The following is a 25640-nucleotide window of genomic DNA, read 5'->3' as shown; positions in this document are numbered from 1 at the left end:
GCATATATGCAATCACGAGGTTTAGCTTAAGTCGACCATTCGCATTGTAATCATAGCTGACACATCTCTGCAGTTGAAGACATAACCCCTTAAATGATTTCTGAATATCTTCATCACCAGCCCAGTAGTCCACAATTCTTCTGTGCTGACATGAGTTATCATTGATATGGTGATATTTATAAATTTCCTGTTACAAAACTTGAGTTTTTCGAAAAACTAATGATTTTCTTATCCCAGGTATAGATTAACTAAGCTGTATTTAGCATAACTTTTTGGAATTTTTGGTCCTCAATACTCTTCAACTTTGTACTTGTTTAGCTTTATAACTATTTTGATCTGAGCGTCACTGATGAGAAATATGTAGACGAAACGCGAGTCTGGCGTAAATACAAAAATTTAATCCTGGTATCTATGATGAGTTTATTGACTGACCAAAAGGAAAGATCTGATTTGACAAGTTCCTGAATGAACATCAGTATACTACTGTTGCCTTTATATGTTAAGATTGGAATGACTGTAACCTTTAACCAAATATCAATGAAAGAGCTTTACATGCATCACGTCATACCTATCATTTGTAACCCGTGAAGTCAATTAATCATTGCAACCGAATAGTGCTGTATAAATAACTTGTTTGTACTTTACCCCTGTATAAATAATTTGTTTGTACTTTACTAAATAATAAATCTCACTACAAAATAGAACGTGATTAATATCAGTATACAATTATTATAATTCATAAACATAAAAGAAATGCAAGGTAACATCTAACAAAGTAGAAGTTCATGATGCGATGATAGTTTCACTTTGATGTTTAAAGATAAATTCACGTTAATGTATGGCGATTTCGAACTACGGTTGTTGAACTGTGTACCACCGGAATCAGCCATACATTCGAAATGATGAAATTTGAAAATTAACCTTGCATGTAAGAAATTGTGATCCAGATCTAACTGCATCTTCAAACAGCCAATACATTAGATTATCGATGAAAAGAAGTGAAATGGAAATCGGTTGAAACTTATGGGATTCAAAATATAAATATGCAATCTTAATCATTTTAGAATAAAGAAGCAGTTTATATTAGTCTATCTTCTTTTTAAGTGCATATTAAACTTACAGTTAACACCTATAATCATAGATTCATTAAGACGTTTACACAATTAACCAGACGTGTCAGTTGTGATACATGGTAGATATAATTTATGAATGGCAAATATTATCAAATTACTAAAGAAATTCCTATGAAATCAGATCTGTTTTATCAGTTGTTTAATTTCTCAATGTCATTTTTAATTGGTTTTTTAAATGGAATTGTAATAAACAAACACTTTTCAATGTGAATAATTACGATTTTCTGATACGACAATTTATCTTATGCAAGTCATCCTATTAATGAGACAATCTTTTGAAATCAGACACTGTGTTATGAATAAACATTTCAATCTCACACATCTACCATGTCTACGTGTGTGTCCATTGTTAATTTATACTATTGTAACATTGTTTAAATCCTAATGAATTTAGAATTTGAAACACGTAATAACACGTTTTAAGTATATGCTTTCGTAAATTGAGCTCGCTTTTCTGGATATACCATACTGTTAAACAGGGTTAGTGAACTATTTAATTCTGACCCTTCACCGATAAGAACTTAATGCTTATAAACGATTATCCTTCCGTAAAAACCATACACAGTTCGCTGTACTTGCAAACAAACGCCAGATAAACCTATGATTGCACAGTATAAAAGTTTTCACTTATTAAATGAACTCACCATAGATACCAGGACATAAAAATGCCTTAATAAACTAGAGGCTCCCAAGAGCCTGTGTTGCTCACCTGACTCTACTTGGGATTTTGGAAATAATATTTAAAAAAAAGTAAAAATCATACTTAGAATGATGTTTGAAGCCAAGTTTGGATTAATATTGCTATGTTTGCTTTTATTCCATTCAGTGGTTCTCTAAAAGAAGACATTTGTATGTATTTTCCCTAGGGTCCTATGTTAAACTAAGTCCCCCGCTGTCGGTCATCTTGGATGATGGATCGGCTACAAAGTAACAACACTTGGTCAGCACCTCATAAGGAACATTCATGCTATGTTTGGTTTCATTCCATTCAGTGGTTCTCTAAAAGAAGACATTTGTATGTATTGCCCATAGGGTCCTATGTTAAAATAAGTCCCCTGCTTGACGCCATCTTGGATGCTGGATCGGCTTCAAAGTAACAACACTTGGTCAGCACCTCATAAGGAACATTCATGCTATATTTGGTTTCATTTCATTCAGTGGTTCTCTAAAAGAAGACATTTGTATGTATTTCCCATAGGGTCATATGTTAAACTAAGTACTCCGCTGGCGGCCATATTGGATAATGGATTGGCTACAAAGTAACAACACTTGGTCAGCAGCTTAAAGAAACATTCATGCCATATTTGGTTTCATTCCATTCAGTGGTTAACTAGAAGAAGTTCAAAATGTGAAGTTAACGACGGACGACAGACGACGAACAACGAACAACGGACGCCAAGTGATGAGAATAGATCTCTTGGCCCAAAAGCGTATTGAATTTTCGAAGGAGAGAACCGCCGTGAAGTTGTATCTATCAAGCTTTATACTCGTGGGTTAAATATTAGTTAATTTTAGGATATAGAAATAGAAATAGGATAATAATGTTACATACATATAAGTTATTTAAATGCAACAACAAACGCACAGCTTCTAAATACAGAAAATATGATTTTTTTATGTATTTCGGAGTTTAGTATGACGTCCATTAACACTGAACTAGTACATATATTTGTTTAGGGGCAAGCTTAATCACACCTCAAGGTGCGGGATTTTCACGCTGTTTTGAAGACCCATTGGTGGCCCTTGGCTGATTCCAGCTCTTTGGTAAGGTTGTTGTCTCTTTGACATATTCCCTATTCTCATTCTCAATTTTATTTTGATTCTACAACAATGTTCAATCCAATGATGCATTTTAATTTCAACAAGAAAAATCTTAGGACTAATAACGTAAAGTACATTTTACTCATATTGCGCAACACTGTTTGCACACAGTGCAAGTTTTCATGAACTATATTCATAAACTCATGAGAAGTTGGAGAGACAACATCAGCTAACCAATGTGTTTTCCTACATGAAAATAAATATGAAATATAATTAAATGAAAAGAGTTGTATCACTAAAACATGTTGATTAAATGAAAAGAGTTTTGTATCACTAGAAAATGTTGATTCAGTAAAGAGGTTTTTTTTATCACCGGGATCAAACCATACTGAATAAAAAGAACTAGAACTGATGCGACATATGGTAATACTAAGGACTGACACTAACTACTGGAAATTGCAATAAAATCAGATCAGTTGGTGGGTGATGTAGAAAATGTATCTAAGCACACATTCTATATATGTAATAAAATAGTGTTTAACAATGTTTAATGCCAGGAAATTCTAATTGATAGCAGTTTGCTCCTAATGGAGTATACTGAAATGCCCCGAATCAAACGTTAGTTTCTGTGATCCTTGATGGTTATATGAAAAAAAAAGAAAATATACAATGTATATCACATAACATAATTATGGTGTTAACATTTTGTTTCCTTTACATACGTTATATTCTAGATATTTATGTGATATGTGTGTTATTACAAACACGTCTGATAGACATGAAAATGGCTAAATGCGGCCATTTTCGTCATCCAAACTAAATTGTTATGGTTATATATCTATGTAGAACGTTCTTCAACATATATTTCATTCTTTTTGGCAAAGACAACTATATACAGTTTATATATTATCTCTGGACAAATACAAGCTCTTCGAGCCAGTATATCTTAGTAGGTGATATTGATAGAACTCAGAACATGAAATATCTTTGAGCTAGAGCAAGTCTTTGTGCTGGTGGACAGGTAAGGTGAATTTGATTCTTCTTATCCTTCTCGTCTGTTATGTGAACCTTGTATGAGTATGGATCCACTGAAAAAATGAAAATTCTAAACTTTAACAGATTTCTATTTTATATCTCAATAATCTATTTTTATTTATATAAACAAATATTTACTGGTTTCTCACATGAATTACGACCTGATGAACATTGTATTTCTAATCAAAATAACATTGTAAAAAAGTAATTTACAGAATTTGTTCAGTTTAATTTTCTTTTTCTTTTATCGAAAATGAATCTGCTTTCATGGATCTTGAAACAGTACAGAACAACTTCTCAATAATATTAAAGGACATAACATTAGTTTTCTTAAATGAAAGTCTAAGTTATGAATATATAATTACCAAACTATCTTGATGATTTATCTGTTAATTATAATCAACAGTGCTCAACAGAACAATGTCTATTTATGCCTCAAATTACACCAAAAATAAATTGTAATAGTCTATTAAAAGGGGATAGGAAGGGGATTATGTTCCGAATTTTCCGAACAAATAAAGAATTTTTTCCCTCCTGAAAAGAAGGCCCGATTCCGATATCCAGCAACAAAAACATACGCCCTTCAGCAAGTCTATGAAATGTTTATGTCGATAAAACAATTCATCACATTGTTGTCAAATTATTTCAATTTCACATGTTTAAATGTTAAGCAAATAATTAGTTTACACTTAAAATCTTCAATAAACATGTGATATTATGGGGGAGGTAAAATTCATAGATATCGTAATACACACCTGAAATGTTCGGCAAGTAATTATTCAAAACCATATCCTCCTTTGTAATATTTCTTATATTCTTGACAGCCTCACATCTCTTTTTCAAATCATAACCTTGCACCACTCCTTTTTGAATTGATGCCTTTAAATCATATTTATAAACATACAATTTCTTTTAAGGAATTACAAACATACTGACATACAGTTTATACAGTATAACAAAACACAAAAATAAGGAAAGAAAAGGAAGAACTACTCTGAAAATTTCTTTAATTTCATGGGAAAACAGTTGTTGTGTCTCATTGTATACTGCTTTAGTGTTTACTACTTAGCCCAAATTCAACTGAATACTTTTATTCATAATAACAGCTACAAACAAATAGCATAATGAAATTTGATTATCAAACTTTTTTTATTATTACAGAACTGTTTTCGAAATATTTTGATATATATTGTGTTTTATACTAATCAAAATGCAATCGGAGGCAGTCATTGGACAATGTAATATTGGTTAAGCTGGACATTATACTCTATTGAACGAGTTTATGTTGTTTTCTTTTTTAACTTTATTCATATATCAATAATTTGCAAGGGGACATAATTCCTATGAATGTTGTTCAAACATTCATAATTGAGGCTAAATTGTTGTGCTATCCATAACTGTCTATCTAGTTTTCATTTTGATTTGTTACGATTTTCATCATGCCCACTCTTTAATCATGATCTTCATCATGTCAACTCTATAATCATAATTTTTATCATGTCCACTGTATAATCATGATTTTCATCATAACCACTCTATGATCATGATTTTCAAAATAACCACTCTATGATCATGATTTCATATCCACTGAATGATATGATGAATCATTGATGGATTCATCATATCCACTCTAAATCATTTCCACTCTATAATCATGATATTCATCATGTCCACTCTATACTCATGATTTTCATCATGACCACTGTATAATCATGATTTTCATTTTGACCACTCTATAAGTGACACTATAACAACACAAATGTTAAAAACATTTTTGTTTCATTCAATTGTGTTTCAATAAGCATAAAACTTAATATTTACCCCAGATACAAAGGCAACCGAATGTGTTCCAACAGATCTTCCATAAGCACCAAACATTTTTCTCTGTTTAACTGGTTCAGGAGTCGGAATTGATGCATTTGGCATTCCTTTAATTACAATTATTTATATGTTATACATTCAAAAGAAAACAGAGGTGGGTGGGTGTTGTGCGTACAAGAGAGGTAGGATACCGAAAGGACATAATCAACGGAATATCAACAGGATTTATAACAATTATCCAGGATTTATCACCTAAAACATGCTAAAGAATGAAACGAACAAATTGTAGAGCTTTGAATTCCGATTGTAAAATATAATTTACGGTTCTTAAATAAGGATTCATAAAACAAACAGTTCCATGTAAACATTTTCAAATATAAATGTCTCTCAGTCGTTACTCACCCATTTGAGCCCACGCTATTTGTCCTCCTTTGATAATTATTTCAGGCTTTGCACCGAAAAATGCTGGATTCCATAAAACAAGGTCTGCCATTTTTCCGACTTCTACTGAGCCAATCAAATGACTCATTCCATGAGCGATTGCAGGGTTGATTGTGTATTTAGCTACAAATCTTTTCACTCTCAAATTGTCATTTTCACCCTTGTTTTGTAAAACAAAGAATTTATTTCGACAGATTACTCACAGCAATTAGAAAATTTACAGGATTAACCAACTTCATTTCTAAGTTTTTCAAAGTACCCGAATGCTGTTTCATGTGACTAGCTATGCTTTTGTTTGAGTTTTGAATTGGTGTATATATTCATATTTCATTTTCAATGTCAGTGCTGTATTTTTATGTTATTTTCCTATACACATTTACTATCATTTTAAACTTTAACATTCTGTCGATATCAAGATTCCAGAATGAAAATGTACCGATCCTTCATTTACCTGGAAATGACTTTGGGAAACAAAGAGCGGCATCGTCTAATTAACACTTCTATGATGCTTTATCAAACCATACTATGTTATACTTGGCTTCAACACAATTATGGTTAATTAGAGAGTATATCAGGTTGGATAAGTATTTGTTACAAATCTTTTTGAGTTCAGTATCAATTTTGGTAAAGTATCTATGGTTTCGTTTGGTGTTCTTGGACTTTTATATATCTTGTTGTTGGTGTTTGCCATTGAGGTGTCCCTTCTTTTTCAAATAATTACTTTTATTGCCGCCACAGAATCTTTCTGCTTTTTTTTTAATTTTTCTTAACAATGATTTACATGCTATAAATGTTGTGTATATGATATCAGCTTAAACGAAGAGGAAATATCTATACAAAAGATAATAATTACTTTTTAATCAATATGCTTTAAGATTTTTTGTACTTCAATAAATTTTACCTAAATGTCAATACTTTGGCATACCTTTTCATCTCCTAGCCGACCTCTAAAGAGTTTCATCTTGTCAGCTGTTTGCCAAGTTCTACATATTACTTCTCCTATTCTTCCCATAGCCTAAAAAGAGGAGTAATTTATTCCAGTGATATCCCAGAAAAACATATGATAATGAAAGAAACGAATGTCTTTGAAAAATTAAACGTATAGTGTAAGATTACTTACCGGTAGTATATAACTAAAAGAACATGGTAAAATCTAATTTTCATGTAAATGTCTTTCCAAACAGTGTAAACAAATCTATATTTTGCAAAAAAAGTTTTAATTTTTAGGAATCACATGCTATAAAAATATAAATCAAGTCGCTTTTACACAAAAATCGGAGTTAAAATAGAGTAAATCATTAATCTGATGCTACGACCCAAACTTCATAATCCGACATACCTGCGAATAGCCTACTCATATAGTCAATTAGCAAACACGATTTCGGTATACCAAAAAGACTAAGATAACTTCACTGTCTATTTAAACAGTGGAATACTTTATGCAAAAAAGGGATGTGCTTATTCTAAAACGCTTTATTCTTAATATTCACTTTCCTTTATCTGTCTGTTATCCATTTTACCACAATTCTTGTGCTTTAATCATATAATCAACTATGAATCTGATGTCATTAGGCTGATATTTGATAACAAACCTGTGAATCTGATGCCATTATGCTGATAGCACCAACATCGTGTAAAATATCTTCGGCAGCAATTGTTTCTGCTCTGATTCTTGACTCAGCAAAAGCAACATCTTCTTTGAGATTTCTAAAACACAAAAATACAACTTCAGTCAAGCTTTTACTTTCGTCATTCTTTCACCCATGCAATTTGTTTCGGTCTATAATTTTCTTGTCAAAAGTTTTATTTTCCTGATAAAACTGATAAAACTTTATTGTTTAAGCATTTGGCGCATTTTTCGGCAACTGGAAATCTAGATATGTATATAATTCAATTTTGTCATTTATCGTTCAAAAATAAAGTAATGATCAACAGTCTTTTTAATCATTAATATTTCTTTCATATTATCCAACATATTCTATAAGTTTGTTGTTATAACATTTCAGTCAAGTCTTAAAAGTGATGAAAGTAAGAATTTTTTCAAACATTACATACTTGTCTAAATGATGACACACCATCAACATGTCCAAGTGTTCATCAATTGTATTAGCAGTGTATGGTCTGGTAGGATTGGTTGATGATGGAAGCACAGACTTCTCCCCAACGACTTTGATAATATCTGGAGCATGTCCTCCGCCTGCACCTTCTGAATGGTACGTGTGAATGCATCTTCCTTTAAATGCCTCTATAGTCTGTTCGACACAGGCCGATTCATTCAGTGTGTCTGTGTGAATTGTAACCTAAAATGCAGAAATTGATACAAGATGTATGAAAGAATAAACCCAAAAGTGGAGAAAATACAAATAAAAACCGTAAGTAAAAGAAAAACAGACAGCTTTATTGCCAAAATAAAAACGATAAAACGTTAGCTAAAAGACTCTTCTGAGAAAAAATGACAAGGATAATGATTTAAATGAAGAATCTGAAAATGAAAGCAAACAACTTTGCTGAAGCATTTGTTTATGTCTTTGATAAGGTTCTGTGTGAATTCAGCTTCATAAGAGTGAAAAAAGTCGGCTTATAGGGGTGTACGATAGGTACTCATTAAAATACCGACTTTCTGTTTAAATAAATCAACATCACTACATCTTACACAACACATAAGCTGTCAATATCGTAGTTGGTTTACTTGTTGCTGCTTGTATCAAAGTAGTTCTTAACAAAACTAGTATTTGTCATTTCCCGAAACTATGAATTTTTATCTACGATTCCCATGTTTTTTTGTATAAACAGCATGGTTTAATGAGATCTTTCAATCATACATAGGAAACACAAAAGTAGAGTGCAGACAAATTTAACTAGTAAAAAAGAAAAATAAATCAGTGATGATAAAATCAACACTGGTGTTTAATCAGAATAGATAAAATAAGTATTAGGAGTCCTAATACTTATTTTATCTAATTTAGGACACTATTTGGTGACCAGTATCGGACCTCTTTAGAAATTGACAATTGACAATTTTAAAATGTCTTTTTATTTAAATTTCATTAAGTTGGAAAATGTCTGCTCGAATATTTGACTCCCTAAATTTTACTCACCTGCACATCATATTTTTCTGCAACATTCAAACATGTGTCAATGGCGGCTGGAGTAGTCCCCCAATCTTCATGTAACTTCAATCTACAATGAATAAAGAATTCAGCATGATGTTCGGATCATTTCTTTCTAATCATGTTCTGTGTTGTTGGTTTGTTTCGCAATATTATTTTTATTATACTCAGTTCAATTGTAAATTAACGTGACATTAGTAAACCAGTTGACTTAAGTAATACATCGAGAGAGAGAGAAAAAATTGTTACAAATTAAAACCGAGCTAAGAAATACATCAATTTTGTCATCGCATTCTGAAAATAATATGTATCTAAACTATAAAACAAAACAAATCATATGGTTGGATAGTAATTTGTGAATTACATACCCTATTGCTCCAGCTAAAATCTGTTCACTCAAATCAGCAGCAAGCTCAAACGTCCTTGATGAATTCCCTTTTCCTGTGAATCCAAAGTTCAGAGGAAATGCATCAGTACTTTGCAACATATCCCTAAAAAAATAATTAAAGAATTAGTTTTCTCTTCAAGTTTTAATTTAATATCATTTTAGGAAGATTGGATTGATATAAACATAAACATATCTGATCAACAAAACAAAGTTTCTTCAAAGCTCTAGATTTAAGAATTATCTTCTCACAATTTTTTGTGACTCTCGAAATGCCCCTTCCATACATTTTCTTCAGGTTTCATATTTTCAAAGACAGTTGAGTTTACATCTTCCATTTCCTATTTACAATCTATTTCAATTATGTTTACAAAAACCTTTTAATTACATAAATATGAACGAAATATTATGGATCTTGTGTTCTTTACATTTTAAGGCAGAATGAATTGATAACCTGATTTATTTGAAAAGCAGTTTTCATTATTATTATATAAAGTTGCAGGTAAACATGCAAAACTTTTTTTTAGATCAGAATTAACAGTATTGTTAACATGTTTAAGAGTTACATTAAACATATCCTATATTTGTTAATCAGGAGACGGTGGTCCAAAATTTGTCAGTTTTGATTTTTTTCCAAATGAAAATATGAACTTGTACAAGTACAAAAAGACAGAGTTTATTTTGATTGCATAAAGGATTGTTAATGATGTATGATTTAAGGCATCGGTGTATTAAAAGCAATAAATCCCTGTATCATTACTTTTAAAGTTAATACTATACTAAGTGCATAAACGTCAACATTCAACTTAAAACTCAGTCTTTGACATATTTAATGATAAAAATTCAAATTGTCTAGAAGGAGAAATATTTGTAAAACAACACCCTTATAAACAATAGTTCTTATTAATCTTAAAAGATCTTGCAGTAAGATGTTGTCGGATGATTGAACCAGTCGTTGCCTAAGTTTTTCCTATGAAAACACGTCACCTTATATGGTTTGGACCTGGTGAACACGTAGTTGCGTTGGTACCTGTAGCAGGACCTGTCCCGCCACCAAACATAGTTGTAATGCCTGATGCAATAGCTTCTCGCGCTAGTTGTGGACAAATAAAATGAACGTGGCCATCTAAAGCACCAGCTGTAATGATAAGACCTTCTCCTGCTATTGCTTCTGTTCCAGCTGCAACAACCATTCCCTGAAGTATATAAGATACTTTACATACTGCGTTCAAATCGATTAAAAATGGGCTTATGTGACATGTTAATTTGTGTCCAAAATAGCCTAAAATAATCCATATTTTGGAATAATTTTTGTCATTGTGCTAAACTTTTAAAATACTTTCTGTACCATTACCATAACAATACATTTTTGTATTATTATCTAACTTCAAAAGCACCATCCTTTACTCAACGTTAGAAAACTAACCATACACTATGCTTTTGGTTCAGTTATTGAAATGAAATAAAACTATCTCGTTGAATAGAAGCATTAAAAGGCGTCAATCTCAAATGAGGACAGGCGGAGGTGTGACCAGTGACAGAAATGTTGGTTTTATGGTACCTGAATCATCAGGAGGTATTACAGCAGAATGCATTGAGTGTGTAGATTAAGGTAGAATCTTTGGTTAGCGTGATTGATAGCTGAACCGTGAAGTCATTATTAAGTTAGGTATACTACCCTCATATCGTAGTAGTCTAGTCCTACATACAGATAGATTGGCTTATCTGTCGGACTAGTCTATAGCTACTCTTAAAGGGGGCTAGTTTACCTAACCTAATGACTTCACGGGGAAGCCAGCAAACAAGGTAAACAAAGATATTACCTTTAACTACACACTCAATACAATCGACTGAAAAACCTCATGAGGTATTATTGTTATTTCGATGCATGATACTTACAGGTGTTACACCTTCCATGCAATCTGGATTTCCAGCTTTTCCTATTCCTGCAATTTTACCATCTTTAATACCAATGTCTGCTTTTACGATACCAGCAACAGCATCTACCAACAAGGCATTTGTGATAACTGTATCAAGTATATCCCAATTCACGTTCATTCTGTTCGAAGCTTGTCCCATGCCTTCGCGTATTACCTGAGGATATATTGGAGGCCAAAATTATTACAACGGAATACTTTCTGTAATTCAACTTCAACTTATTTTTGTTAACATGAATTTTAAGTGAACAGCAAAAGGCAGCATTGTAATAAAAAGGTAATGAGCGCTCAACATGTGGTTTGTCTTCATATGGTGTTTATTTATAATACTACACATTAAAAAATCCTTATATGTTGATTATTTTATATGACGGATAAAATATTTTTAGAATAAAACTTATTGAATATTTAAAGCAGCAGCCTCTTACAATGTACATGAACTTGCTGTTTCCTTTCTCTGTATTTACTTGTATATATAAACCACAGTACTATAATAAAACATCACTAACTGTATTCATAACCTATATAGCTAGTTATACAGTATGGGATTGTTGAGATGAAAAAAGAAACTTACCTTTCCACCACCAAATTTGATCTCATCTCCATACACAGTAAAATCTTTTTCCACTTCTATGACAAGGCTAGTGTCTCCTAATCGCAGCTATCAATGAGAAAATATTGATGAACCCTTACTGAAAAATCAGCCTTCTGGCGAACTGTTGCGGCAGATCTGCCGCAAACACTGCGGTAAGGTTGCAGCAAATAGTTTGCGGCAACTTCACCGCGACTTTTTACCATGTAAATGAAGGTTGCGGCAGACTTGCCGCAAAGTTTGATAGCCTTATATAGTTTTTGGTGAACTTCTGGCGAATATTTGTGGTGAACCTCTGGCGAACTCTGATAGCCTTATATAGTTTATGGCGAACTTCTGGCAATTTTTGCGGTGAACTTCCGGCAAACTTTCAAAGCCTTATATAGTTTGCGGTGAACTTTTGGCAAATCAAGTGATAATGATGCTCTATGACTACCTTTATATGTTATTTTTTTTCAAAACTGTACGTCTTATCCAAAATGATGCACATGTGGATCAGAATTAATTATTATGACCAATAACTGATATTTACCTGCTCACCTTCTGATCAAATTACATTTTTAAAGAAATGTGAAAGAGAGAAATAAAAGTTGTGACCACAATAAAAACAATGTAGGTACAAAAATGTACATGTATATTTATTAATTTACTCAGTGCATAATTCAGAATGAGCTGATTAATTTCTTAACAGATTCATATGTATGAAAAAATCAAGAACAGATCTGTCTTTATAAGTCCAATTATATAAAGAAACTGGGATTAACATGATTGATCATGATTAAGGCATTACAACATTAAGCATAAAATCATATCTAAAATATAAATCTGACAACTGTGATTAAACAATATATAGAATTACAAATTGTTTTGAAGACTTTTCCTGCAAAACATCATTATCCACAAAGTTTAAGCTTACAACTGTAATGATATATCTCTAAGGGCAATAAGAGTGTAACACAATTGTTATTTCAAAATGGGGTTTTTTGACATAATTTTTGTACCAATAATAGCAAAGTAACATGCAAAAACTGTCTAAATTAACTTACAAAGAGATGATCAATGATGCATGGCCTGTTCCAGGAACTAATTGAATCATATATAACTCAGATATCTATCATATATAACATCCATTTACTTTTAACATGAAAACACCAACATTAAAACTTCCCTCCTATTTCAAATTCAAAGAAGCAGGAAGTCTCATTTTAGTGCAGGGAGCATGCTCAGTATGCTATAAAGTTTGCGGCAAAGTTCCAGCAAACTTTAGAACTCCTTTAAAGTTTGTTTACAAATTTCCTTCAAATTTAAGAAGTTAAGAGTTTGCCGCAACCTTGCGGCAAACTTTTACATATGTTTGCCGAAAGGTCGCTGCTAGCGGCGAACACTGGTGAACAACTTTCAGGTCTTCTGGCGAACTGAAAAGATTGCCGCAAGGTTGCTGCAACCTTACCGCAAGGTTGCAGCAATGTTTCTCTTTTCATAAGGGAACTGGCCTGACATCTTAAATTTCATTCCGTGTTTAAAATATAAATATGGCACCAACAAACACAATACACTGCGACTATCACATCGTCAAATTATTTGTCTATAGTATCACAAAAAAGTTTAAATGTGTGTTTAAATTCGAGAATACATGGGATGTACGAAATTATTTCCAACATCAAACATAATGCATGCATAATCATTATAACTATATATATTATTTCTTTGGAGTTTCCCTTTTGGCTATAAAATGTATGTCTCTTTTGGTTGAAGAGCTCGTTTATACTTCTCTAGCTAGCTAGCAGTATATATTTAGAATTGAGCGTTTTTGGTGAAGTTTCATCTAGATAAGTTCATTTGAAGCACCAAACTCATAAAGCATTATTGCGATTTGCAGACAAACTAAATGAAAACAGATTTCTTGAGTTATACATGTAGATTCAAGTTTATGTGTTGGACCTTGCAGCAACCATGAAGTCAAGTGGACATTTAATATATAAACAATTATCATGCAGTGTGTTAAAGCAGCATCATAGTACACATTATAAATTATATTGTTACCTTGTCTCCTACGGTAGGTCCAAACATCAAAGCATATTGTGGTCTTGACATTATACATTTCTTTAATGCTGATTTTATTTCCTCCTGTCAAAAAGTAAAATTGTGCACTGATTTCTTAATATTTTCATAAAATTCATGTTATGACATAAAATATTTCAATAATGAGAAAAACAAAACATTCCACAACGGCTACAAATAAACGCAACAGTAGTATAGCGGTGTTCAAAAGTCATAAATCAAATAGGAGAAAATACATCCGGGTTAGAAAATAAAACCAAGGGGACCAAATCAACTAAAAGGGGATTTTTTTTTTAAAACAACACAATAATTTTAGAAACTAGGCTTAAAATCGTGACTCATTTTAATACTGAAGGATGATGAAGACATGTATGTAAAGTTTATGATAAAGAGATGGAAGACAGCAATAGAACATTCAAATTGAGCACAGTTCTTTATAGATGTTCAAATCACTTAAATAGATTAAGATGATACAAATCAGTGCAACACACTAATTTTCAAGAAATAGTGTGAACGTCAAAAGCAGCAAGACCGGTTTACTCGACAGTCGTACTTCCTCATACCTTTGCAGAAGCAGTTTTGTGTAAGGATCACATCCCTGTTTAAGAAGTCCATATCATTGGAACAAATGCAACCCAACGTAATAATTGAGACATGTAAACGCCATGCCATGATGTAGAGGCTTGCGTCTTGCTTGTTAATGTGGGAGGAAAGGTCAAGATATTAAGCCGACATTATATGGAGAAGTATTTGATTAAATAGAATAGGTTTGCTTTTGATATTATACTTTTAATATAAACGGAAAAACTTAAAACCAGAATAACGATTACAAAAAGTTGACGTTTTATTAATAACCTCGAAAGATTTTAAACGAAAAAAAGCTGCTTACTTGTTTTTGGTTTCCAAATTTCCTATCTTCAATCGTTTCCATCACCTTAATTAGAGCTCTATCATCCACTGGACCATCACATAAGAAGTTACCTTCCCTTATTATTCTATAATACAGCAATAGAAAATTATCGTTATTCAGAATTACAAGATATACGGTTTGATACAGTTGATCAATAATTGACATAAAAAAATATCTCCATTTCATTTACCGTTAAAGGACCACACATATTTAACAAAAAGAAAAAGTTTGAAATGCAAGTTAATAAATTAACTGGAATATTTACTTATTCCCGCTTATTGCAACAAGGTCTACTGTTTTTGTTTCTCCTGGCTCAAATCTAATTGCTGTTCCTGCAGGAATATTCTGTAAAACAATCAATATAAATAAGAATTACTGCTCATTCAGAAATTGGTTAATAAGTTGAATTTCGGGAATAAAGGAATCATATTTGCCATTTGTGAATGTTAAATAAAAATATGATCAGTCTATAAAATTCGTTATCATCCTTAAAATTATTGTGTAAAAATAATAACTTTGTGCTAGATTTCAACGAAAAAAGATCTCTAGGTGTAAATGCTATTCCAGCTTGATTTCAAGCGTCAAAGTTATTGGAAGTAACAATTGTTCGGTAAAGTCACTTTTGGTAGATTATTTCAGTGAAAATGTTCACAAATCAATTAAAAAGCATATATCTGTATTAAGGTATCGATTCTGAACATATATATCAATGGAAAACAAGAAAAAGTGTTAATCGCATAAATTTGGAAAGGAAAGAGATAAGATGCGTCTTCTGCTAGCTATGAAACCTGATTCGTCCACAGGACAAGTGTCTCTTTTTTATTAAAAAAGATTTGTGGTCACAAGGTAAGTTCTCTTGTCCTGCTTTAGGGCATCGATAAGCGTCTCCTGATATACGAGCCGACAGATTGGTCGACAGGATGTCGTTTCGTGTTATGAGACAGATTTGGCGATTTAAAGAAAAGTCCTAATTAAAAACGAAGTAAACGTGATTTCTGAATGTACTGAATAATTCTCTCAAATCATCAACAGTTCAAAACATATACTTGATGAAAATTTCAGTAGTGAATTCTTTCTGGAAACACCTACTGGGCATTTGTAATTGATAGCTACTACAATGTAGGTTTTAACAGCATGATGTCATCAGTGTCTTTAAAGAATCGTTTCGAAATAGCAGTTTACACAAATGAACAAAATGATAAGAGGGGTCACGTTGATTAAAACCGTAATAGTTTGTTTAAACTCACCAGTCTCATACCATATGATGCTTTTCTGTCAAACTGTAGATATTTGTTTGTCTCGATAAAGTGATAATGACTCCCAACCTGAAACACAGTATATGTATATTATGATCGACACTGTACTCTTTTTAAGGTTTTATTTATGATACTCAAAGAACTTAAAAAAGATCCCGGCAGTTATTCAAAGTATTCATTGTGTAGAAATCTATCTATTAAGAAAATAACTTTATTGTATTTGATGTTCCGACAGCATCAATTGGTGAGTTGATGGTGGCAAGTTAAGTTTAAGTTTACATAAACGGGAATTTGTGACCATAAAATCACCAATTGATGACTTCGGAACTTAAAATACAATATTGTTATCCCCATTCTAATGAAATTAACAAAACAACGTCAAATCATTCATTAAGAATTGTTCATACTTCGTATGCGCTTGCGCGTACGTTTTAATAGCATGAAAATTGCTTATGATATTCCATCATAATGAACGGTACAAAGAATGCTGCATTCGAATCCAAATTTCAAATGTATGAATGAATTGGAAGGAAATGAGGGACGACAGATACCAGAAGGAACAGTCAAACTCATAAATCTAAAATAAACTGACAACGCCATAAGTGATACAGAATATTGTTTTATTAATACAAATTTGTAGTTGTTAAAACTGTAAAATATGAGAATTATCATTTTTGAATTAGAGACATGATTGACCATTTAAATCAAGATTAAATATAGTAAGAAATATAATTTGTTTGACACGGTTAATACAGTGCGAGATACTTTTCAAGGTTACGCATTGCATCTTTAACGACAGTTTATCTGACAATAATACTTTCAAACGAATAAATTACTTACGCTGTGCGATTTTTGATTGTGTTTATTATTCTAATCATTTACATCTTTCTCAAAACAAATTCTTAATATCTTTTTTATTTTGAAATTAAACTTTTTTTTAAATATACAAAAATCTAAAGTGTTACATGTAATAAGTTTTATCTCAGGCGCTAGTTAAATTAGGCAACTAAATTATATAGGCCGACACTTTTCATAAATAGTATGTTCATCATTGCAATCCTTGAAGGTCCTTTGATCGTAACTATAAAATATAGTGATTGGAATGGAAAGGTGGGTATACATGAAAGAGACTTGTTATCAAATAACACGTTAGTAGTCAGCACTTGTGTGTTGACATGAATTTCATTTATATGGTAATTTTCATAAATTTTCTGTTTCACAAAACTTTGAATTTTTCGAAAAACTAAGGATTTTTTTTTATCTCAGGAGTAGATTACCTTAGCCGTATTTCGCTCAACTTTTGGGGAATTTTGGGTCCTCAATGCTCGTCAATTTTGTACTTGTTTGGCTTTCTAACTGTCTGATGAGTCTTATGTAGACGAAACGCGCATCTGGCGTATTAAATTATAATCCTAGTACCATTGATAACTATTGTTTATTGTTAAACATCGTATATTGACCTCAAAATAATTTATGAATGTGCTGAGTGTGTTAGCATTTCCCACATCTGAGACTTCTAATTCATACTTTTCTGCGTAAAAGACTAAAACTTGATTCATTCATTGTAAGATATTCGAAATATCTACCATCTATATAATTGAAGGGTGAAAAACTTCAATACGCCATATATATTCTGATTTTCTATTTGTCGACATAATTTTAGGTAAACAAAATAATAAATGCATTTATTCAGTAATTCAGATTTTCAAATATTTTCTAATAACATATAAGCGCATTTCTAACCGGTAAAAACATATAAGGACCAAATTTTAAATTAGATGAGAATTTCACATGTGTTTACTCTGTGACCCTATTACATTTATATATTATATATACACACAACCCATATTACATAATGTAAATATACAGACATTAAAGGAGAGAGGCAAATATCATAAATCACAGTCTACTTAATTTCACCAAATTGTACTCAGTACACGAGTCGCATGGATATTTGTTAGTCCTTCAAGTTTTTAAGATAAGAAAGATGTTTGCAATTCATCATTTCATTAAATGTTAATAAATCAAGTTGATTTTTTATATATTTTTTTCTTAATAATATATGATTAGCAAAATGTAACACAGATACAAATCTGCTGTACACGAGAACAAAATCAATGGTAACTAGATTGGTAGACTAAATATTTATTTTGTACAGTAAGAACAAATATTGTTTTAAACTACCATTTGTACCACAAATCCTATTCTATCTGCAGAAGCGTTAGACGGTTATATTACTGTCAATGCAGATGCTAATGATAGTTTTTACAGAAGTAGGGTCTTTCAGCGATTTGTCGATTTGTCATGGAAAGCATGATAAATGCAGGTATTCAATTTCATTAAAAAAAGTTTCTTGAATAAGAATAAGATACAACTATAGATGAGGGCGTTAGCCCAATATGGTGTAATCAATTTACACCAAGATGTACTGGTCATTACATAATAGTACTTTTCAAGGATTTAGAAAGGGGCTGGGGGTCTTTCAGGGATTTTATCATAGGTTTATGAGAAGCATGATAAATGCAGGGTATCCAATTTTATTTAATGACAACTTGGTGTAAATATTATACCTGAATAGGTCTGTCACAAAGGCTGGTCACACTTAATGATATTGTTTTACGTCCTTTGTTAAGTTCTATATCACCGCTGATAGGCATTAACTCTCCAGGTTTGACATCTAGTTTAGCATCGCAAACTCCCTCCTGCAAATGTGTTAATTGTATAATAAACTCAAACTTTCAAATCTTACATTTGCTCATCTTGTACCAAGTAAAGAATATAAATATATATCCTTATAGTATCTTTCAGATTTATATTGTTTAATGTTTTCTCAATATAAACAGTGAATTCGAATTTCTATTTTGCTTCAACTTTGACAATCAAAAAAAGATTCTATACCGAGGTCTATATAATAATTATCAATTCCATTTTTTTTCTTTAAAATTTAGGATATTTTATAACGAGGTATTTACCTCTTCGACGTTGAAACAAAGTCTAAGATATTTTACTTCGAGGTCTATCTTTATCGAACTTTGAATCAAATTTTAAGAAACTATAATCATGCCGTCTATACAATGATTAAATTTTGAATATAAATTAATGGGAATATCCACTAAACCTGAAGAACTTATCTACTTTTCAAATCCAGATGCAACTTCTGCTTTAACTATACATAGCTGCTAGCTGACTAGAATCTAATGGGAAAACAAAATATTGAGATAAATTAAGATATGATAAAATATATTTAATTCACTTGCCTCTATCTTATGTCCTTTGGCCTCATTGAATTTTTCTAGTGCTGGAATAGGTAGAAAGCTTCCATAAAGAGCAAGTTCAAGATCGCCATCTTTTCTACATATTGGTTTGTGAACTGTCACCTAGAAAATCAAAAATGTGCCATGTAAGTAAACAAATATGGACATAAAGATTACAAAAAACGAAAAAAAAAATGTTGTTTATAATCTTAGTAACGTGTGTTTTTGTTTGTCTTTATGAAGATTTATTTTGCTGCCTATTTTTGGTGATATCCATTTGAAATGACTCTGTCCCGTCATCGTGTTATTGGGCTATGATAGTATTTAGTATTTTTGTCTTTAACTTTTGCTAATGTGCTTTGTCTATCTGTGTGTTTGTGCTTCTTTGTTACATATTTGTTTCTTTTTATAGTGATTAAGGTTATAACAAAATGTTGACTGCTGTACCCCTTTTTGACATTTTTACCTAGTATGTCTGTTTTTGTTTTTGTTCACAGACCGTAGGCAATAAAATTAAATTTTATGCGACTGTGTTACAAGTGAGAGGTTTAGCTAGCTAGTATAAAACCAGACTTAATACACCATTTTCTAAATAAGAAAATACCTTTACCAAGTCAGAAATATGACAGTTGTTTTCCATTGGTTTGATGTGTTTGAGATTTTTATTTTGCCATTTGATTAGGGACTTTCCGTTTTATATTTTCCTCGGAGTTCAGTATTTTTGTGATTTAACTTTTTATGCAAATTGTAAAATTTCTGTTTTTAATTACATTTGCGTAAGATAGTTATGTTATCGTTATTTGACAAGTCCCTTCTCTTAATTACAATGTGATACATGTTCAACATTATTATTATTGTGTGGTCTTATTGGCTTCCAACCATGGTATGTTATAACTAATAGTACAAGGATATCTACACAAGAGAGAAATCTGAGTGCAGGTTATTTATCCTTTTTTCTATAGACTCAAATTATACATTTGTCATTTAATATTACAGCTCATTCCTATACATGAACTAATCAATTATGTGTCAGTTAATAATTACAAGTTTAGTTCCATCTGGAAATGTTCCTTCGACTTGTACTTCATGGATCATGTCAGCAACACCGGGCATCACTTGATTAAATCCTGATGAAAATAATTGATGCGTAATAAAGATTTAATTTACTCTAGAACATATATACAATAAGACAGTAAAATACAAAATCGACAAATTGTGTTGGAAAATAAAAATAGAAAAATTAAAGGAGAGCAGGAAAGCAGAACAAGACAACTAATGGAAATGAAAAACAACTAAACGCGTAAATGACACTAACAACTAACTCTTGACAAATATGGACAGTTTATACCGATCTTTATAAAATTATGATTAATTGAAGATATTTGATTGGCGTCGACTACGACATTTGATTTGTAATTTAAAACAAAACCCCAAACGAATATACTTACATTAAAGAATAATTTATGATGAAATTCGAATATCAAATGAGTGTCTGAACAATACGACATTGGACTAATCAATTTTGCTGCTGAGGTATTCAATAAGAGGACGTATGAGGTCAGGTGATGTAACTTTTGACAACTATAGAAGTAAAGGGTAGACAATAGAATATACACTCTGGTATCATGCTTTATATTGAAGTGACGTGACGCGCTCCTGCAAGGAAATCTATAAAACGTAAAAGTGACTGGTTTAATCGATGGAAGATGGCATATACAGTATAGTATTGGTGCTGAAGACAAAAACACGATATTATCAGAAGGTAAGTTCAATATATTGTCCATTTAAAAGAGGGACAAAAGAAATAAGAGGGACATCAAACTCATAAATTGAAAATAAACTGACAACTCCATGGCTAAAAATGAAAAAGACAAACAGACAACAATAGTACATATGACACAACATAGAAAACTAAAGAATAAGCAACACGAACCCCACCAAAAACAAGGGGTGATCTCAGGGGCTCCGGTCGTGTTGCTTATGTGATATCAAATCTGGTTAATAGTCTAATTTCGGTAGGACACATGAAAAGGAAGGGGATTGTAGTTACGACATAAGGAACATATCCGATATCATTTTGTGAAACTGTTATTCAATAACGGTCAACTAACTCGTGATGGCGTCCGCAAAATTTACAAAGGGATGATTTCAACTTCACCATAAGGGAGGCGGATTTATATAATTTTTCTTGTTTCCGAATCCCTATATTTATATTGTATAATTATATTTTGTGCACTTTTTGAAATAAAATATTGTTTATAAACTAACTTCACCATTTGGAACTCTTGGTTTAATAGCTTCCGTGTGAGCCCTTCCAAAACCGCCATAAGACCAACTACTACTAACATTTTTTAACAAAGACATAAGGATATAATATAAATAACAGACAACGTTTCAAGACTTAAACATAAATTGAACTATAAATAAAGACCGGATGTTTAACAAGTGAATTTAAATTGTTCTGTCCTCGTGCAATTTTATATTTTTTACAATATATGTGTTTAACAGAATGCGCAATATCAGACAATGTAGGAGCAAGACAAAGTCAAAATGTAACAATTCGGTTAATTGTTATTTCACCAAGTACAATAAAGGTAAAACATGTATATATCCTTGAACGTAAATAACTGAATAAATAGTTGTGATCCGATGTTTACAGCAATCATAAGTTTTCATCTGCTTTATATGTCCGGGTTTTTACCAGGTAACAAATTACGGACCGGATGCATTAAATGATAAATAAGACCTTCATATAAAACAAAATACTATAAAAATTATTGACGATGTTTGGATTGTACCAACGTACAGTCAAAAGTAAAATATCAAAGATACCGAACTCCAAGGAAAATTCAAGACAGAAAGTTTTTATCAAATGGCAAACATCAAAAGCTCAAACACAGCAAACGAATGGTAAATCAACTGTCATATTCCTGACTTGGTACATACATTTCCTTATGTAGAAAATGGATTAAACCTGGTTTTATAGCTAGATAAACCTCACTTGTTTGACAGTGGCAAAGAATTTCATTATATTTACAACGATAAGTGAGCTAAACAAAACACAATTATAGGTACAAATGTAAAGCTGTCAAAATTAAAGTTCAACAGTCAAAACTTTATTATAATCTTAATCACATTTACAACAAATACATATTTCAACCAAAAAATACAAAAAAGCATTTCGACACTCTCTGGACAAAGTACATAAGAAAACAACGAAAGACAAGAATAGTAAAAAAAAAACATAGCACCAAGGATTTGTTTTGAAATTCTTGATAGTACCATAATACAATGGCTGGATGTATAAATACCGAGCCACGTCAAAAGCATATAACCAAAATTGGACTTAACCGTCAACTGATTGATCAAATATCTAAATGCCTTAGAAGATCTATAAAGATTCTTTTTTTTATATAGCTGATTTCTCTGGGAATGGAAACATACCTATCATCTCTCTTCCTTTTGACATCAGGTCTGAAACTGTATATCCGTCCCTGATCAGCTCTTGTATCTGTAATATTAAATGTGGAGGAGTGACTGATTTTTTTTACATAAGAACATTTGATTTAAGAAATCAAACATATATTAAATTGATCTTAAAAACCTTACTATCATAGACCACAACGAGGGTTGGTCAAGGGACGACCGACTTGCATTCTGTGAGTATTGCATGGTAATGCATAGTTCCCAATCGGTTAAAAGCTCGTTATATTGGAAGAAAAATTTGAACTTGCTCATTAACTTGTAATCTATATAACAAATATCAAGTCAATATCTCAAACATGACGGAAAATGTATTTAAACTGATTATATAAGTAAATGTCTTCCAAGGACTTGAATCTGCATAAAATCATCAAACTAGAACAAAATTCAAACTGGATCTGTAACTTTTCATGATAAAACTATATACCAATTTTCAAATTAATATCTTCAAGCATGATGAAAGAAAGTGTGGAAAACTGATTATTTGAGTAAATTTTCTAAATCCAAGGACCATTACTCTGCAAAAATTATCAAACGGGAATAAATTTCGAACCCGATCTGTAACTTGTCATGAAAAAAATATATACCAATCTTCAGCAATAAGTTCAAGAATGATGAACACAAAGGTGTAGAAAACTGATTTGCCAGACTGACGGATGGACAGACAGACGGACAGACAGCCGACGGATTGCAAATCTTAAGCCCCTTCGATTTCGTCGCGGTTTGGGACTAATAATTGATTGCCACTGATTTTTGAACAAGTCAAACACATTAATGATATAAACCTTTGATATGAGTTTCATTAAATCTGGCAATAATTGTACACGTTAGAGCGCTCAAAAGACAATTTTCCATAAAATTAATAATTCCAGGGCACATCTCATTTCTAGATATTGTTGATTGTCACTGATTTTTCGAACTTGCCAAAGGCATTGCTAATATATACCTTTGGTTCAAGTTTCGTAAAAATAATTGCACACATGAGATTGCTAACAATGCAATTTTCCTTATTTCTAAGTTTTCCAAGGGGCATAACTCTTTAAAAATGAATGATCGGTACTGGTTTTCGAACTCGTCAAGTCATTGCTGATATAAACCTATGTTATAATTTTCATTTAAAACTTGTAAGAATTGTACACTTGAGAGAGTCAACAAGACCAGACGGACAGACGCACAAATGGACAGGTTGACGCCCGATATTTCTATGTCCCTAACAACGCGTTCGCAGGGGACTAATAAATGACATGGACGTTTTGACCTAAGAACATTAATGATATGGGCATGATTTCCTAGGAAAATTAGTTTAGGGACATAACTGTCTAACAAATTTAATGTACAACCGTCTATCAATCTTATAATGTCCATTTTTTTTACATATAAATACATGTCTTCTGGATGAAATCCCAGGAAAATTAGTCGGGGACATATATAACTGTCATAGGACTAAACACATTTGTAAATTCTGTAACCACGATACTAGTAATACGTGTCCGACTTGACAACTTGACAATTTTTGTAAATGTAATACATTTATCACGTGACTTTTATCTCTCGAAGATCCATATATTTAAAAACCCGTCAATAAAATACCGTCAATTTTTTTAAGAGCTGTGCACTTGAATAAGGCAGCAACCATTTGATTTTCTGGGGGGGGGGCTATGGTTTTTTTTGGAAAAAAAAGTTTGTTTCCAGTTTTTGGAGAAAAAAATAATTTGTTTTTGATTCTGAGAAAAAAAAATTGTTTGTTTCACCCTCAGCTGCCACTATATGTAATGCTAAAATTGAAAGAAAAAAATTGTTTTCGACTTGTCGCGAAAAAAATAGATTGTTTTTCGCCGCAGGCGAAAAAAAAAGTTTGTACAGGAAAAAAAACCATAGCCCCCCCCCAGAAAATCAAATGGTTGCTGCCTAAGTCATTGACCTCAAAAGGTAAAACTTACTATAAAATCATCGTGCTGCTCTAGATCTGAGTCAGTTTAAAAATCATCTCTATTCAAATAAAAAACAATCAGGGACGTCTAAGAAAATCGTAAAAGTACAGCTTAAACTACATAAACAGACCCCCCGTCATTGAATTCTCATAAAATGTAAAAATGTCCTTTCTCAATTCTATGTATTCATAATTGGCAAAAATATCGTTAATCTGACCTGTGGAGATATACTTTTTCATATCATTATTTCGAAGGTTATTGCCTATTCGATAAGACATACATGAGATGCTATTATAACAATGATGAAAGTTCTGTTAATATTATAACAGATAACTAATTATAAAAAGAGTTTCCACGTATATCTGTGATTCTATTTCAATCACATATCACCAGTTGTTTTACATTGAGAGCTAAATAAATATCAAAGGTACCAGGATTATAATTTAATACGCCAGACGTGCGACATAAGTCACATCAGTGACGCGCAGATCAAAATAGTTATAAAGCCTAACCAGTACAAAATTAAAGAG

The 25640-nt window shown here is 31.8% G+C and overlaps 1 protein-coding gene across 6 annotated transcripts in view; it reads right to left on the bottom strand.

Moving 5' to 3' along the window:
• Positions 1 to 692: 692 nt before the first annotated feature.
• LOC143056507 (urease subunit alpha-like) overlaps positions 693 to 25640 on the bottom strand; it is a 30987-nt gene continuing 6039 nt past the window's right edge. For all 6 annotated transcript variants that reach the window (XM_076229579.1, XM_076229584.1, XM_076229580.1 and 3 more), the window contains 20 exons: positions 23141 to 23207; positions 20741 to 20823; positions 19700 to 19819; positions 19013 to 19144; positions 16434 to 16511; positions 15452 to 15531; positions 15166 to 15271; positions 14259 to 14342; positions 12198 to 12284; positions 11586 to 11780; positions 10674 to 10882; positions 9670 to 9792; positions 9290 to 9371; positions 8247 to 8491; positions 7784 to 7898; positions 7117 to 7206; positions 6153 to 6351; positions 5751 to 5857; positions 4685 to 4808; positions 693 to 3982 (listed from right to left, as the gene is read on the bottom strand). In XM_076229579.1, the coding sequence (XP_076085694.1) occupies positions 3864 to 3982; positions 4685 to 4808; positions 5751 to 5857; positions 6153 to 6351; positions 7117 to 7206; positions 7784 to 7898; positions 8247 to 8491; positions 9290 to 9371; positions 9670 to 9792; positions 10674 to 10882; positions 11586 to 11780; positions 12198 to 12284; positions 14259 to 14342; positions 15166 to 15271; positions 15452 to 15531; positions 16434 to 16511; positions 19013 to 19144; positions 19700 to 19819; positions 20741 to 20823; positions 23141 to 23207 (2445 nt within the window). In that variant the 3' untranslated portion in view covers positions 693 to 3863. The remainder of the gene's footprint in view (positions 3983 to 4684; positions 4809 to 5750; positions 5858 to 6152; positions 6352 to 7116; positions 7207 to 7783; positions 7899 to 8246; positions 8492 to 9289; positions 9372 to 9669; positions 9793 to 10673; positions 10883 to 11585; positions 11781 to 12197; positions 12285 to 14258; positions 14343 to 15165; positions 15272 to 15451; positions 15532 to 16433; positions 16512 to 19012; positions 19145 to 19699; positions 19820 to 20740; positions 20824 to 23140; positions 23208 to 25640) is intronic.

This window comes from Mytilus galloprovincialis, chromosome 13, assembly GCF_965363235.1.
Source record: "Mytilus galloprovincialis chromosome 13, xbMytGall1.hap1.1, whole genome shotgun sequence".
Lineage (NCBI taxonomy): Eukaryota > Metazoa > Mollusca > Bivalvia > Mytilida > Mytilidae > Mytilus > Mytilus galloprovincialis.
The sequence above is the reverse complement of the archived record's forward strand: the minus strand, read 5'-3'. Positions and strand labels throughout refer to the sequence as shown.